Below are 17,389 nucleotides of genomic sequence, written 5' to 3'. Positions count from 1 at the left end.
TGAAGTGACTTCTCCCCACCAGCAAGAGGCGCTAGCCTCGCACAGCCACCTTCTCCTGCGACAGATTGCCAGGACATAGAGGCCGCTCTGCTCGCGGAGTCGCCCGCTCGCTGGCTTGGAGGGCGTGACTCCTTCCGCTCTGCCCTTTCGGCGGCAGAGTCCTTGAATAAACCCCGCCCTCTTCCAGCGTGAGTACAGAGCGAGTAGGAACTAAGTGTACTCGGAACTCATGTAAAGGGCCTGGGGGGGAAGTTTCCGGGAGCGGACTCCTTGTTCCCAACCGGGAGAGGGACGCTCTCGGCTGGGGGTCATGCCTGGCGCGGGGCTGCTTTGCTGGTTGGGCTCGCGGCTGCTATGCAGAGGCCTCCGCGCTTCAGTTCACGTGTCCACGGAGGCTAGAGAAGCAGGGCTGAAGAGCGGGTAGGGGGGCGCTTATTCTCGTTCGATCCCTGTGTCTTTACTCCCCCTCCTTGCATGTGGGTTAGGCTTCTTGCCTCCTTGTTCCTGCAACAGCGGCTGGAAAGGCAGAGATTCAGTAATTACCTCTTCTTTGCATGCGAAAGCTTTATCTGTTGTATTCCTGCCTTTATGAAATGATAATATCGTGGAGCAGGTAGTGAGTCGCCCCTCTTTTGAGGGCGAGAATTGGGGTTCATTCAGACTTAAAGTCCGATTGCTATTCTGTTTTCATTTGGAGGATGCTCGTTTGGGAGTGATTCGTGGTTCCTGCTTCCAGCTAGTGTCGAGGGTTTTGAGGGGGTGGCCTTGAACAACGTTGAACAATGTGTATCACTGCTGGCTACACTATCAGCAACGGATGTTGTAGGATTTATCCTTCTCCCCAGTTCTGCCCGTATTGTTTTGCTTTGACTTTAGGATGGGGGCGGGGGGGTTACTGGTGGGGAAGAGTTGTATGTACATTAAGTAAGACAGCTTTCCTCAAATTGGCACTTTCCAAATGTTCTGGATTTAAATTCCCATCAGCGTTTGCTCAAGCTGTGATAGGGATTGTGGTGTAAAGACAGCAATGTTTGCTGTTGTTATGAAGCTAAAAATGGAGAGGAGAACTTTGTAAGTCATCTTGAGTTCCTTGCAAGATGAAGCAAGACAGTTTATAAATGCAATTCTATCATCTTCATAATATCTCCTTTCCTACAGTGTTTCTTGAGGCAGACTCACTCTGGGAAGCTATACCTGAAAAATATGCTAAACTCCATTCCCACTGCTTGCCCTTGAAACACTGGGCAATTGTATTCAAAAATTACTGCTAAGGAAATTGAAATGTTTAGTAATTATGCACCTGGTTTTCAAGGCTTATTTTAACTGAGGCAATAATACCAACTCTTTACTTCACATCTTTTCAACTGATACAATTGTTCTCAGATTCCTTCACTCCCCGTTTTTGTTTTCTGGGAATTTGGTACATATGTTTCTCAGACATGGATGATGATGATAATGATTGATAACTTGAGAGACCTAAGCTAAGAATTGCAGAACTGAAAGTGTGGGATGTTGGAACATGTTTCCTAAACCAATTTTGCCTTCTCTTTGGCAGGGGCCTATGGTGTGTCACAGCTAGGCATATTGCTGACAAAGCCACATGGTGGAATGAGCACCTTACAGAAGAAAATAACCAGTTCTTTAGGAAGCTGATAGCAGAAGAAGACAAAGCTCAGATTGCTAGTAAACTGTATCCATTGAAAGATGAACCTTGGCCTTTGCACGACTGGAAGCCAGGTCTGTAAATTCAAGGATTGGGAGCTAAAGCATTTGGAACAGTTCTTTATCTTTTGTCTGGATTCTTTAAGTAGAGATATGTTTTAAATCACAGGGTTTATTCAACCCATAATGGATGTAACTCTATAGGACATAACAGATCCTGCATTGTGTGTATTCCCCTCCTTGTGTGCACACATGTGTGCAAGTACTCAGTGTGCCAGGCTGCCATTAGCAATGAAAAACCTGTGCATATCTCCCTCATCCCATGTAATGACCTGCTGTGGTGCCTGAATATATGTGCAGCACGGAAGAAGGAAGGAACAAGACTCAGTAAATGTTATTTGCTGTACAGTAGATTGAATGGAGTCTTTTGCTTTTAAAATGCTACCTGTCCTGAAGTCTTGAAATGTGATAGGCTAGAAATTTAACTAAATAAAAGATGGCTGTTGGATACTCCTTTTCTTTTAATTTTTCATGCAGGTTCCAAAAGAGTTGGTGTTGTTGCAGTAAAGTTAGGAATGATGCCACTATGGACCAAGAAGGGTGAAAGATTGGTTGTCACTTTACTTCATGTAAGAAAATTATATTCTGAACTTTAAAAATATAATGCTCTGTTGAAGAGAAGTACAAGCAGTCTGCTTTCTAAATATGATTTGGCATCTTTTAAGCTTTTATATAAATTCTCTATTGATTTATAGCATTTTTATCTCTTTTCACCATATAGCAGCACTGAAAGTGACATAACTGTATAAACACAATAGTCAAATAAATGCAATTTCAAACAAGCAAAATAAAGCAGTATTTTTAGATTATAGACATTCAGTGGCCAGTTTTAAGCCAAGTCAGAAGAGTTTTAAGTCTCTTTGAAGGGCAAAAGAGGTTCAACACACCTAGACTACCCAATGTTATTTTTTTACAGGCAATGAATAGCAATAGGAAGGCTTCAGGCTTGTGGAATCTAATTTTCTAGTTAGATAGTATCATGAATTCTATCAGCCAGAGCCAGTTGTAAAACAGGCTAGGAATGGAATCAGCAACAACATGGTAGCTGATGGAGAAAAGGAAATTACTTCCTTCCCCGTGGCGCCCTACTGTGGGATTCCCTGCAAGTACAAATCTGTTTCTGAGTTACTATGGGTAAAGGATTCTGGCAAAGGAGCTTGCAGAAATGCACAAAGATGTCACAGGCAACCAGTTATAATGAGATTTTACACATGAGAAGCATAAAAGGCCACAACATTCATGATTGGTGTGTTGTTTGGAGTTCCTCCTGGTTCATCTTTGTTACTTGAGGCTCACATGACGAGTGCCTAGAAGTGCTTTATGTCTTCTTCAGCTGGTACACTAGCTATAGCTTAGCCATGGTAACATCACAACTGGACAATTTTAATGCCCTCTGTTTGGAGCTACCATTTGGCCATGTCCTGGAGCCTTGGCTAGTGCAGGATAGTAATAGCAATAGTGAGGCTGCTAACTGGAGCCACCAGTTAAAAGAACTGCACTGGCTGCCAGTAAGCTACTGGCAGCCAAGTTCATGTTTTTGCTAACACATAAGGAACCTGAGACAACCTTGGGAACCACCTCAACACTTATATTCCTGTCTGAACTTTGCAGTCATTGAAAGGGGAACACTTCTGATGGTCCACCTCAGGAACATTTACTGTACAGTTATTTGTATTGCAACACCCATTCCCTGGAACACTTTGCTAATGGTATCAGAGACAGGCCCCCATTGTTCCAATGTTCATTTGGCATCTGAAAACTCATACCTTTACACAGGTCTTACCTGAAGTATAACCTGGCCTGCTGTGGTTTCTAGCACACAATGCAGTATATAGTTTTATTGCTGATGAATTTGCAGTGGGGGTTTTGTTAGATTTCCTGTTGTTTTTATGCTATCATATTTTTTGTCTATTGCTTTGATACTTTTGTGGAAAATAGTATATAAAATTGAATAATAAAAAAGTAATAAATTTATCTGTGCAGGACTATTGAGTATGGTTTATAAAGCCAAGCAAGCAAGCAATGCTGTTTTCTTTCATTGGCTTAAAATGGCTTGTTATTTTGATCTATAACTATATGGATATTAAACACTTTTTAACCATTTTGAGTCATCTCTTGAAGGTTGAAGACTGCCATGTTTTGAAGTACGTACCAAAGGAAGAATTTGATGGGAAAGATCATGGTCTACTTGTTGGAGGAAAAACTGTCTCTCGGATTTATGTAAGTCTGTGTTATGCTTTTAGTGCTAGAATACCAGTTTTAATTAAATGCCTTTCTAGAGTGCATTGATACCGTTTTTACATGAGGTGCTTCACTGTATATCTTAAAGCCTGCTGTTAAAAAAGCTTTACATGAACCTCTGTCTGTAATTGGTTATAACTTCTTGAAAGTGATCTCTTCTCTCCCATTCTTTCCCTTTACTGATATTTATTAAGGAAAATTCATGAAGGGAAGCAGGGAATTTCTGTATCCAATATTCCTCTTTTAATATGGACAAGTTTTCATTCTTTAAACAGATCAATTCCTTTGTGTTGTGTATGAAATTCTGCTGTCATCTGTCCACAAATCCCACCATGCTAGTTTGTGCAAGAAGCTTTACTGCCTTGTAAAAGGAACAACATTCTTTAAACACAGGTTATTGCAACTGCATTCTTATCTGTGTGATGCAAAGAATACATGAGGACCCAAAGTGGGAGAGGAGTGACTCATGCTGGCCCTGCCCCAAATGTACTGGCTCCCACCCACTTTATTCTCCAAACATCCCACTCCCTCAAAGGCATGAGGCAGGGATCTAACTGCATTCCCTTGAACACTACTGGAACCTTGATCAGACCTCTGTGTGAGATTTTGCACCTAGCATGGTTCTTTAGCTTTTCTATACCATCCCATACTTAAAAGTCTCAGGACAGTTTACAGAAATTCTTTGGAATTTACAGCAGTACTCTGGAATATATTTCTAGGACTTAGATATTCAGTTGAACCTTTTTTATTCACTTATAATGGGGCATGAAAATCTGCATTAGCTGTGTCCTTGCAAGGATCTGAAACACACTACCTGACCCTGGTCTGTGCCTTTAACAGGAAAGAGGCAGAGTGTATCAGGGATGGGAAACTGTGGCATAGAGGTAAAGCTGCTAAATTTACATTGAATGCTGCTAAAGTGCTATAGAGAAGTTGCACCTACCTTCACAATACAGGTGAAAATCCATTAAAATGACAACAGTTCTGCCCAGCACACAGTTCTTCAAGTGTTTGTGTTATTAGTGACATTTTGGGGCATTCCTAGTCTGTCCTTGGTCATGAAAATGTATCCACTCTTGGCAAAAAAAACAACGCAAAAAGGTGGAGCACTCTAAACCCACATTTCACCATGTCAGTTCATTGACAGCCAATATGCATGAATATGCAGGGCTTAGACTGTGAATTCCTGAGTTCAAATCAGTGTTCAGCCATGAAATTAAGTGCATGAGTTTGGACCTACAAAAATCATTTTTGTATATATGGATATACAGTCCCATTTAGATATGGGGTAACCTCATGCATACTGCTGAGTTCTTTGCAAAAAGTATAGGCAGGAAATGGACAGTGGATTTAATAAATAATTGGCATTGCCTTGAAATCTTAAGCGCCTGTGCATAAGCAAAGCCTGTGAATCATAATACTGGTCGATTATATAATAAGAGTATATTAATCTGTGCTTCTTTACCAAACAACAGATGTTGAATTGCTTGGAATTTGAGAAATTACTCCATCGGTGAATTAATATACAATGCCTTCTGTTAATTCAAAGTTGGTTCTTTTATCAAGATCAGGGGTGGTCAGTTTAAGGGCCTCCATCTGTTTTGGTCTATGACCTAACCTTAGCCCTAACTGGCACAATTGATGGTGAGAGATCATGGAAGGTGGAAGAAAAAACACAGGTAGTTAACTTCAGTCTTCAAAAGAAGAGTGAGCCATTTTGGCTAACAGAGTGGGATATAGAGCAAATAAATAAATACCATAGAAAAATCACCCACAGTCTTTTTTAGAGGAGGAATGGTGGCAGGGTTTATTTAAATATGTGTTGCTTGAGCCATGTTATGTTCACTTACAAATACTAGCTGTGGAATTAAAGGATTTATGTGTGACCCTGCTAAAGCGGTCCTTGATTCAGTAAAGAGGAGACTATCAGGTTTCCAAGGAAAGCTCCTTTCAAAGAGAGACTGAACACCAGATCTGGGTTTTAAACACTATGCATTTAACATTTATGATATAAAGAATACAGAAGTATAAGAGTACAAGTTCAACAATCATCAGCAGCAATATCAAGAGGCCTCATTCACAGTCTCATTCATGCAACACTCATACTCACAGTCTTATAGACCCTTTTGATGATCCACTGGGACTGTGGGTGACCAGTAGCGGTGCTGTTCTGACACACATGGGAGTGGGAAAGCCCAGCCATTTTATGCCTTTAAGTTGATGCTATCAGCTTAGTCCAACTGGATCGAACAATAAACTCCTCTGAGCAGAGCTGACACACAGAACGTGCTGGTCCTTTTCTTGAACACACACACACTCATCACATTCCATTCTCTCTCTGTATGGTACAGTGTGGGTTTATCTTATATGCTATGTTTCATTCTCCAACCACTCCCGGCCTCTCAGTTTTCTCAGTCTGGTCAGTCCCATCATGCTTTTTCATTCTTCATTTTCTTCTGGGTCTTAGGCCTTCAGGAACCCTTGCACACTGTGACATACATACATTTTACCTAGTCTTGTGCTCCTTAATGTGTGCTTTCTTATTCCCCTGCAACATGTTGTAATAGATCTAAAATCAAAGCTATGCATGGACACTTTTGAAGGACAGACTAACTTAACTTTACATTAGGCGGTACTAGATTGAACTAGTCTGAAACAAAAATGGGCTACAACTGCTCTGCTTTCACAGCTTTGGGAAATCTGAATGCAAGAGATGTTTCTGAAGCTGATATCCTACAGCTAGTTGCTAGTTGCTACAAGAGAGTGTGTTGAATGAGGCTTGTCAGCTCGCCAGATTGCTGTTGGCAACAACCAGAGATAACTCGTATCTTTAATTTAACAAGGGTTGTAGCCGAATCTGTTCAACTGGAAGATAGATCTTTCATATCCATACCATTGCACAGAAAGTGCTCATATACCCTAACTTGAAATATCCTGTAATTCTGATTTTTTAAAGGCTTCTTTAATGTGTGTACTTAACAAAAATGACTACCTCTGCCATCTTCTATAAACACTTGGTTGATATTTTCCTTCATATGTTGAAACATATTTTTAAAATTGGCATAATATTTGGGGGCAGAGCAAAGAAAAAGCAGTTTCTCTCTAGTATCATTTTACTTATTGATCATTGTAACCTTCTTCAAACCACATTATAGCCATGGCTCTGGATTTGCACTGACAGGCAACTTCTCCTTAAGGAATTTCCAGAGAGGAAGTTAGTGAGATGGGCAAAAAGGCAGCGAGGAAGAGAAATGGGGGGTGGCAGAGAAATGGGGGGAGGCCCTGAGGAGGGCTTTAAGGGTGTGGCTCAGAATGGCTGGCAGTTGCCCTGTCCTTTTATGGATGTCCTTTGAACCATTACAGAGGAAATCATTTAACTATTTATTTTTGTGTTTGAATAGCCTTTGTTTCCCTTCTCTTAACATAAACTCAGATTTCTGAGCATGTGAGAGAGGCTCTCACAAAGGCAGTATTTTAGTTCTGGTTTCATGGTGCAGAATAGTAGCTTTTTTCTGGTGTTACACAAAATAATTAGCAATTTGCAGATTTTTGAGTGATGCTCTATCACCTTAAAATTGTCTTGATGGATTCATTTAAAAGTTGAGGCAGACATTTTCATGGGGCAAAGGAAAATTGCAGATAACTTCTACAACACTGACTACCTTACAGATGGTGATTATCCAAGTGTGTCGTTGCTGTCAGTCACATAAATTGCTTTCTAGGGGGATCCATTTAAAGTACAAAATTCAGCTATACGGCCTTGTGCATTTGCAGTTTTCATTCATTTAGCTTCCATTTAGTTAATACGTTGAGAAGGAAACTCAAGGACAGTTCCTTTAATCTACCATAAACATTTCTGTCTGTTTTTGGTTAATGAAGATGCTTTTATTAAAGATTAGTCTCTCAGAATACGATGAGTTGAACTTAAAAGTTGAAAGAATAAGTACTTTCATCTTTTTTAATCTTACTATGCAGCCGTAGATTTGATCCAGATCTTTCTGTTTTAGTGATCTTTTAAACATTATTGTTCATACTATTATTTTTTTGTTTGTTTTCAGTGAGGAGTTGATTGGAAACCCTGCTGTCTCCCCTCTGTCATTGGGGTTCCTCATTCATTGCAGTTTCTATTTGGAGCTTTAGAGGAGTTACTCACAGTGCTGAACACCAGCCCAGTGAAATAGGTCCAGTACCATGGACAGCTCCTATAAAGTACAAAATAAGAACTGCAATGATCAGCCTCTCCTGCCCATGGCATAGGAACATTGTCCATATAATGACAATTATATACTTTTCATATTTGTATTATCCACTAAAAGTGTTAAGGTTTGCAGATTACATATCCACATGTAATTTGCATACATTATACAGGTGGCATTCGATGCTTAGAAGAATAAGCTTGTGCAATGCTCAGCTTCACTCTGTTTCTTCCAGATTTGAGGAGATACAAAGTTCTTGACTCCCTGGGCTTTTTGATGGGGAGGCAGAATAAAAACACTTTTAAAAACTGAATGTAGTAATTTCATGTGAATATCTTTTAATAGGAATTTGTTTGGTGTGATCTACAGCTGATAGAAAAGGAATTCATCTCATGTATTTTCTATATAATTGCCCATTTTCTAAATGGATTATATCCGTGCACAGCAGAAGTTGGTTCTGCTAAAATTATCAGCTTTTTAACTCTTTAAACTGTTCTTTCTCCAAGAGAATCATAATTTTCATTAGGGGTGGGTCTTGCAGATTTATTCAGTGTATTTGCCCACAGTGGGCAGAATCCAACAGGGTGCATCTATTCTGTTGATTCCCTTCCACATGCAGTGGATCCCACCCATTCTGTTGTGCACATGGCCTCCATCACTTTCTGTCTTTCTGTCTTTCTGTCTTTCTGTCTTTCTGTCTTTCTGTCTTTCTTTCTTTCTTTCTTTCTTTCTTTCTTTCTTTCTTTCTTTCTTTCTTATGCCCTGTCAATTTTGGCACTTCCAGGCCAGCCCAAAATGAGTGGGAAAGCTCACTTCTGGAAGAAGGCATGTAGGCAGAGCTTGTGTAAAAAAATCTCTGCAGATCTGGGACCTTCCAGAAATAGCAGTTCCATTTGTTTTGCTGTTCTACCTTCCTTGCATAAGCAAAGTGTTTTTCTCATGCAGCAGAACTGGTAGGACCCATAACGTGTATGAGGGTAGAAAGGAATTGGGTATGGGGTTAAATGGCCCACTGGATTCTGTCTGAGCAGTTTTTACTTACTGTGAATAAGCAGTGTACTGATGCCCACAGCCTGTTCAATACAGGTTGGTGCAACTAACCAGGAAGGGCATCTGGATTTTGGCTTGCTACTGCTAAACAAGCCAGGATTTGTAAGCCAAAAGCACACCCTGTCTTCCTGCTTCCCTATGGTCCTTGCTTGCTTGCTTAGGAGCAACAAACCAGGATCCTGATTTCAGACATTACAAGCAGTTTATCCTTTTCTGATCAGTTTTACCTTTTTCTACAACAAAGGTGAAGTAGGAACAAACAGGTTGCATGCACCAGCACATGGCTCCTTCACAGTAAACTGGGATAAATCAGAACTTCCTGATTTCTTATTATGTGTGAACACTACCACTGGCAAAAATCCCTGTTCTTTTTCAGACAATGACAACTCAGAGAGCGGAAACCTCTATTAAGCGAGCTTCAGGTCTGAAGAGTAGATGTGTCCAAAATGCACAGTAATATGGGCTGTTGTTAAGCACTGTAATTGATTCCTTGTTACATTTGGAATGGAAACTTAACTCATTCTTTGTAATAAGGAAATTAATCCTGGGCACACATAACTTGGGAGTAAAGGCTATGAAAACCAAAGAAACTTTCTTCTAGATAGACATGAATAGGATCATGTTTTAATGTTACAAGCCATGATATATGAATTCTTTGGCAAAGTCTTATACAATTGTCAGTTATGCCTTGGTAGTGTTTAAAGTATTTTTTCAAACTCTAAATTCTTAATATTTTACCATTATATGTATGGTGCTTCTTCCAGAAAAGTGAGGCTGCAATGGAGTTGTACAGAGAAACTGGCATTCCGCCAAAGCAAAAAGTTACTACATTTCAAGTGTCACCTAATGCGCTCATTAAACCAGGTAATTTTGGCAAAATGGAGGTCCTTGAGCATAGTTTTGCTTAATATTTCATCTTCTGAAATCAAATACATTCTGCAGAGGTATAAAATGTGTTGATACATTTTAATATGCTATTAAAAATATCCTATGCATGTAAAAGAATTAAAAATCACTCATTTTCCAAGGGAAGGTAACATTCTTGTTGTTTTCTTGCAGATCAGCAATCTTACTATGTTGAAAATGCTTTTTTTTAGGATGGGGAGAATAATCTAGTGGCTCACCAGACAGCATCTAAAGAACCATAACATCCTCGAATCTAAGGTTGGAGACAGAGCTCTGACTGAGGACCTGGAGTGTCATGCTCAGATGCCCCCTTCACACCTCCTGCAGCCAGGGTAGCAAAGAACACTCTGGCTTCTTTTCCGACATTGGAAAAGAGGCCTCAGAAAACAGATAAAGGGAAGGGGATAAATGTATCCTGGTGGCACTCCAGCTTTCTTCCTACCTTCTCCAAAATGTTGCAGTCACACAACCAAAATCAGCTGTCTAGCTGCTTTGCAGAATGGGAAGTGGGAGAGCATTTCTGTTCTATCTCCTACTCTGCATAGGATGCTCATAATTCTCCAAGTAAGGAGGCTTTTGGGCCTTCCTGCTGTATTGCACCCAAGTATTTTAATAGAAGAAGTAGTAGTACAATGTAATAAATTTATAAAATATTAAGAAGATGACCAAAAAGATTATTGTAAGGCATTTCTTTAGTTATTTTATAAGAGAGTAATAAAATACATCAAAACATTTGAGTGCCATTGACTAACATTAATCCTCTTTGGTTTCTCAAAACTTAAATTCAACAACCAAGTTTTATCTTATAGGAGTCTCCTCTATTGCTTATCTGCTGTGTCCATTTCCTTTTTCATCAAGAAGTGTATTGGATTGCAGATGTGTAATGTATTATGATCATCTTACCCAATCTTTGAAAACAGTATGAGTGGTTTGGCATCTTCCATTTCATGCTGGTGGTAGTGCAGGGAATGTCAGAAAGTCTTCCATAACTCAGTATTGATTCTAAATGCATTATGCTTTCAATGTTGCTTTTTAAAAGGCTCTTGAGAATATAGGAAGGCCATGCTTTCCTTTCCCAATGAGTTGCGGTATCACCAATTAAGGGCATAATCCTGTGACCTTCCAGCATGGTCTAGGAGGCCACAGGATCCTCCAGAGCCCCAGTCCTCAGGTCTGGCAACCTCAGGACTGACCCTCCAAAGGCCAGCCGCCCTCACAATGCTTGCAGAAAGACCCATGCCAGCTGCCTTCCAGGGAAGAAGATACACCTCAAAGAGACGGGAAAGGTGCATGGCAGGGATGGGAGGAGGCTAGGGCCCTCTGTGTACCAGTGCCCCAGCCAACTTTCCTCCCACTCCCTGGCATTCAAGCTAGAAGTCTGAAAGCAGCCATCTAGCAGTCTGAAAGCAGAATACATGGGGTGGGGCGCCACAGCAGTGGAAATTGTCTTCACTGTGCCTTGCTTCTGTCACTGGATGCACTTAAGCCCCTGAATTAGGAGGCTTCTTTGTAGTGAGGGCCATTGGATTGTGCCTTTGGAGTGCAGTCCTGTGCATGGTTAGACAAGAAAACATCCTACAATCCCCGTTATGCCTCATCCAGCCACACTGGTTGAGCAGTGTTGGGGGTAGTAGGGCTCTTTTCTGCGCAAGCATGCATGGGATTGCATCCTTAGAAAATTAGTCTGTTCTTTCATGTCTGTCTGAGAGACTTGTTTAGTGTTGGGTTATTCTTTCTTTCTCTGTGATCAGGAAGGATGATTGGCTACTAAACTTCTTTCAGTAAGAATTTTGTATATTAAAACATCAGTATTCACATGGTTGATCCATGGTTGATCGTGATGTCTGTGAGCCACAGGGAACCTCCCCTCACCCCCTTCCCACATGGCAATGAGAGATTATGCAGCTTTCTTTCACCATGGCTTCTTCTGTTACTTAAACTGGGAATCATGGTTAACATCACCAGGTGTCTGTTTCAAACAAGCTACCTTTCTAACCTATGATCTGAAGATGGATTTGAAATTAAGCATACTGTCGTGAGCCCGTAACTCATGTCTCCAATTAACTCACACCTCCAATTAACTCACACAGCAGTCGGCAATAAAACTAAAGACTTTTATTGCTATTTTGCTTCAAGATTTACGGTGCGACAGATAAGCTATGGTGAGGAGCTCCTTACAGCTCAGTTCCCCCTCCTTTCTGAACTCTATAGGGAAGGTCATGTGGATTTCAATCTTCTCTCACGTCTTTCTGTCTGTGGGTGGGACAAACTTTTCTCCTGCCATCTCAATTGGTCTAATCGCTGCAAGCTCCTCCTGAGCTGCGCGTTCCCTAGATTTTCTGTTACATCTTCCTGCTCCCCAGGACTCCTCCTAGCCACTTCAGAGTCAGGAGGCGGGGAAGCAACTTGTTCAAACACCTCATAGACTAAAGGAAGGGAAGCTGTACCCTGCTCAAGCAACTCAGAGCCAGGATGCGGGGAGGCTACTCGCTCGGGAGCTTCAGAGTCGGGCTGCAGGGGGGCCGTTTGGGCCCTGGGCACCAAGTATAGATCCCCCTGCTCCAGTGCCTGACTCTCACTATGAACTTCTGACCCTCTCTCACGTGCCAATGCCTCTGCCAAGCCGTACTGTGGCACGACACATACTTAGTATTAACCACAATTTCTAATTCCAGACATAATAAATTGCACTTAACTGAGAGCAAAAGCTTCCAAGCCAAAACTGACTTTGTGGGGCGGGAGCATTGTATGCATGTGTGAGGAAAGCACACATTGCTGATCCTCACAGGTTTATCATGAAAAGTGTGTATTTGTCAATTTTCATCATGCCACGGAAAGAACATAATACAGCACCTCTATTTCATGTTATTTTGGAACTAGCCGATTCCAGTTTTCTATAGCCATTAGTTATAATGTGCATATGTAACCACCGGTAACATTTCCATGTAATTTGGCAACAGTTCACTTGATTGTAGTGTCTCCTCCACAGTTGTAAAACTTAGTGAGAGGCATTAGTCATTAGCCATGCACTAACGCACTGGCTTCACTTAATTAAGTTCTCACCTGTTTTAAGGTACTCCCCTGTATGCTGCCCATTTCCGACCTGGACAGTTTGTGGACGTTACTGCAAAATCGTAAGTTTTATCCCACATCTACTTATGTACTAGGATGTTTTAACCATCAAATGATTTGCAGCCATTGGTGCATGCTTTTGATATCTTTCAGGTTAACAACACAAAGTGGTTTACTTAAAAATACTGAAACAAGAAGTATATGTAACAGTGTAGAAATGAAATAGTCAGGGCTTCTCCTTCCAGTAGGCAGGGTGAGGCAGTTGCCTCAGGTGGCAGATGCTAGGAAGCAGGAGCGTGGCATTGTGGGATTGAACAGCCCCATGCTTGCTAAGCTAGCCTGCCTTTGGGTAGAATGGAAGAGGATGTTGCATTGCTAGTGCTGAAGGAAGGTTCTGCTGTATCTGGAGCGAGGTTGGCTACCATGTTGTCCTTCACCTCAGCTCTTAGATGTGTCCTGGAAATAGTAAAGCCACAGGAAGGAAAACTTTCTTTCCTCTGGGCAAGATACCATCCTGTGACAGCAGCAGAAGCTAGAAATAACCTTCATTTCTCTCCCTCTCAGTCCCTTCACATTATGTGGCACAGTGTCTCTCAGATGGTAGATTTCATTTGTATTTCTCTTTGCTCTTGAATAGCATTTATAATGTAGCTACTGTTTTAGGTACTTCTTCTAAAGCATTTCTCAAATTGTTGATGATTCATTAAGGAAATTCTCCTCTCACACATTTTAGCATTTTAGCAGATAAGCTCTGTGGGGCATCCACTGAATAGCAATTTTATACAGTGGTCAAAAGATTAATACAATACCAGATGGCCAAAGAAAGGGTTCAGCAGACAGGAGACACAAGCTGACATCTAAATAAGTGATATGGGCATAGGGAGAGCCCAAGACTGGTTCCAGGTTTTGCTGCAGTGCAGCCTACGGCTCAGTATAAAATCTCCTGTGTGTGTGTGTGTGTGTGTGTGTGTCTCTGTCTCTGTCTCTGTCTCTCTCTCTCTCTCTCTCTCTCTCTCTCTCTCTCTCTCTCGGAACACATGTGTTCAGTTGTGATACCTTCTGTAGTGAAGGCAAAACTCTGGCTGTTTATGTGGCTTTCTCTACATCCCCTTAGCCCAGATTCTTTCCTTGTGTAAGAGCTGCAGTTACTGTATAACTTTTTGTGTATAAAAACCTACCAGTCTCCCTTTTGGCCAATTAGGCACAGGTAAATTCTTGGCAAGAAATAAAAAATTCTCATCCATCCCCTATGTTGTCCTGTTTTGGTTCCTCTTAATTTCTTCATAATGTAAGAGAGCTGAAAGAGCACATGAGCACTGGCTTTGAATGTATGGCATGCAACTTAGATCCTAAGAGAGGCAGACACTAGACTCCATAGTAATAGGCTTCAGCCTATAGTCCATTAAACACTGGGAACCTTCCCTTGCAGTAAACTTGGAACTTGTTAAAATGTGAAGCAGGCATGGAGAGAAAAATATTTCCCAGAGTACTGCCTCTTATATTTATACAATTTGTTGTGTTGAAATTGCTTTTCGATTTTTATCCCTCAAAAAGTACTATTTATGGTTGTGTGGTACTTCCCATCTTTTCTTTTTTAAAAGGGCCATTGAGATGAAATGTTGAAGTGGATGCTTAGTCCTGTGACATCAAGGATTGCATTGGTTGATTAAAGTTGACAGAGCTATTTTCTTTGAAGTTAGATTCTGTCAAATCATGATTTGTGGCTGTAGGTGGCCCTATTCCCACTCCCTGCAAAGTTGCTCTAATGCTAAAGTATTAATAATTTCCCAGTTTCTACTGGCCCAGTTCAGGTGTAACAACAGCCCATGGGTTAATTACCCAAGTTGGTGCTTTTGAACCTGGCCATTAGAAATCGCTCTGTCGACTTTAATTGTTGGGTTTTTAAATTCATGGTTTGTGGTTGGATTATACTTCTGGGTTGATTCTTACTCAAAAGCCTAGCATTTCATCTCAAGAAGCACAGCTTAGGAAGGGGGCACTGTTTTGTAATCTAGAAATCAAGCAGTGAGCAGGTAGGGTGCAGCGCACCTGCTGACTCCTCTGCAGCCCTAACTATTTTATGGGTTGATCATGATGTCCCAACCAGGTTCCTGCTGCTTGCTTGAATCTGGTTGATTCAGATTTCAATTTCCCACAATTCCCTTTAAACAGAATTTCTTGTAATGAAGAGTTCTTGATATTCAAAGGCTGTTAGCTAAATGAGCGTTAGTAGGATGGCAAAATTTATTTAATGTAGCGCTCGCTCTCTGTGTGTGTGTGTGTGTGTGTCTGTCTGTCTCTCTTTCTCTCATTTTTATCTCATCCTATACAAACCAATGGTCTCAGGACAGCTTACAATATTATATAAATAATAAATATTAACAGCCAACAACTATAATAAGCTAAAATGTGGCTGAGGATATTAATATTAATAAACCAGATTAAAACTATTTGAGCTTTAAAATGTTGGGTAAATAAAAAGGTTTTATAAAGTCAGTGCCTGGTGAATGTCTCTGGGGAGCGCATTCCACAGTATGCCCAAGCCCACCCCCTTCCCCACGTTCCTGGGAGATGAGGGAGTGTGAGGACGCCCTGTTAACTTCAGGAAAGGGGTGTGCAAACATCCCTATCTCAGGCATAAGGCAAGGAATTCAAAGCGCCTGCTAGGTTTCTCGCAGCAGTTAAGCCGAACAGATACCTGTGGCTACACTTAATGCTGGAAACTGGGGACTGTTCACACTTAACCCTTCCTTGTCACAGTGGCTTCTGGTTATTTATCCCAATATAGTGAAGAGGTGAAGATGTGGCCAAAATAAAGGCTGGAGATCCCTGTGGAAGTATCTCATTCTTAGTAACAAGACAGTATTTATTTGTTAGAGCATTTCAGAGGAAATAGGTATGAGGAGTCCCTGCCCCAAGGAGATTACAGTGTAAAACAAGTGCAGGAGGCAGCAGAGAAAAGGAGGAATGGAGGCTTGAGTAAACAGAGAAAGGATTTGTGATTACTTCAAATACACATACTTTTGCTTAGTTTATTCTTATTCCTCTGGCTGCTTTGTCACCATTACTATTCAGTTTGCGTGCATGTTTTGCTCTAATTAGCAGAATGTACATCACCTAAAAGGTAGTGCAAATGTGCTATGTAAATGCAATCAACTAAAGTGAGTTCAAGGCTTTGTTGCTGCCCACCTGACTTTTTGTGTATAATATCTTCACAGAGATACCGAAGATCTCTAAACACACCCCTTCTGCACACACAAACACACACATCCTCTTGCTATAATGTTAACTTATAGATCTTCAGCATATTTAATTATCTTCTCTGTTTACCTTTCTTGTGTTCCTGTGTCAGAACACATTGCATTTCCACATCTCCTAATCCTGGCTTTGCTGTTGTTACACCCAGTCTCCCAGTTAGGAACATGTGCATTAAGAACAGCCTCTACTTACAGACGAGCAAATCTGGAAGTCCTGCTGCCTCCTTGAGCAGCGAGCAGACGCCCGCGGGTGGCGAGGACAGAAAGGAAAGAGGGAGGAAAGGAAGAAGAAGAGGGAGGGATTGAGAGAGAGGGAAGGAGGAAGGAAAAAGCAGCAAAGGCAGAAATAGTGTTAGGCTTAATGTTAGCTCAGAAAGTGTTAACTGTTAATATAATTTTTTTACTACTTTTCTATCTTTCTAAACTGTTTCAAGAACTGCAATGTATACCTACACATGTACACACACAGCCTCTCTCCCTGCCTCCCCCCATGCCTGTAGTTAACCCTTTATTATTACTGTGTTGTGTATAAGATAGTGTATATGGAAGTGTTTCTTAAGTGTTTTATATGCTTTTTATAATGCATGATCTGACTTAGATACAAATTTGACTTAAAGATGGACTCAGGAACAGAACTCGTTCTTAACCTGGGGACTGGGTATACTTTAATTAGACTGGCCCTACACTTGGCGTAAGTGTAAACATCAGCAGTTCAGCTAACCAGCTCAATGCTGCCTCATTCCTGAAAGAACCTTTGATTTGAACCCTTTCTCATCTAACAGACAGATCTGCAATACTCTCACCCCAAAGTTGTAACAAACCTTGTTCTAAGTTGATTGAGCCATGTAAGGGAACTTTAATGGTCATTTCTGGGTGAATTACACTCACTGCAAAACATTTTTCACCCTGTATTATCTTTCAACAGAAAAAAAGAGCATTGGAGAG

At 41.0% G+C, this 17,389-nt stretch overlaps 1 protein-coding gene across 1 annotated transcript in view; it reads left to right on the top strand.

Annotated features, from left to right (window-relative positions):
* The first annotated feature begins 272 nt into the window (after positions 1 to 272).
* MRPL3 (mitochondrial ribosomal protein L3) overlaps positions 273 to 17,389 on the top strand; it is a 28,983-nt gene continuing 11,866 nt past the window's right edge. The window contains exons 1-6 of the mRNA XM_044455885.1: positions 273 to 420; positions 1,556 to 1,737; positions 2,200 to 2,291; positions 3,844 to 3,942; positions 9,974 to 10,073; positions 13,189 to 13,249. Of these exons, the coding sequence (XP_044311820.1) occupies positions 311 to 420; positions 1,556 to 1,737; positions 2,200 to 2,291; positions 3,844 to 3,942; positions 9,974 to 10,073; positions 13,189 to 13,249 (644 nt within the window). The 5' untranslated portion in view covers positions 273 to 310. The remainder of the gene's footprint in view (positions 421 to 1,555; positions 1,738 to 2,199; positions 2,292 to 3,843; positions 3,943 to 9,973; positions 10,074 to 13,188; positions 13,250 to 17,389) is intronic.

Source organism: Varanus komodoensis, unplaced genomic scaffold (genome assembly GCF_004798865.1).
Source record: "Varanus komodoensis strain SLA01 unplaced genomic scaffold, ASM479886v1 scaffold10, whole genome shotgun sequence".
NCBI lineage: Eukaryota > Metazoa > Chordata > Lepidosauria > Squamata > Varanidae > Varanus > Varanus komodoensis.
The sequence above is the reverse complement of the archived record's forward strand: the minus strand, read 5'-3'. Positions and strand labels throughout refer to the sequence as shown.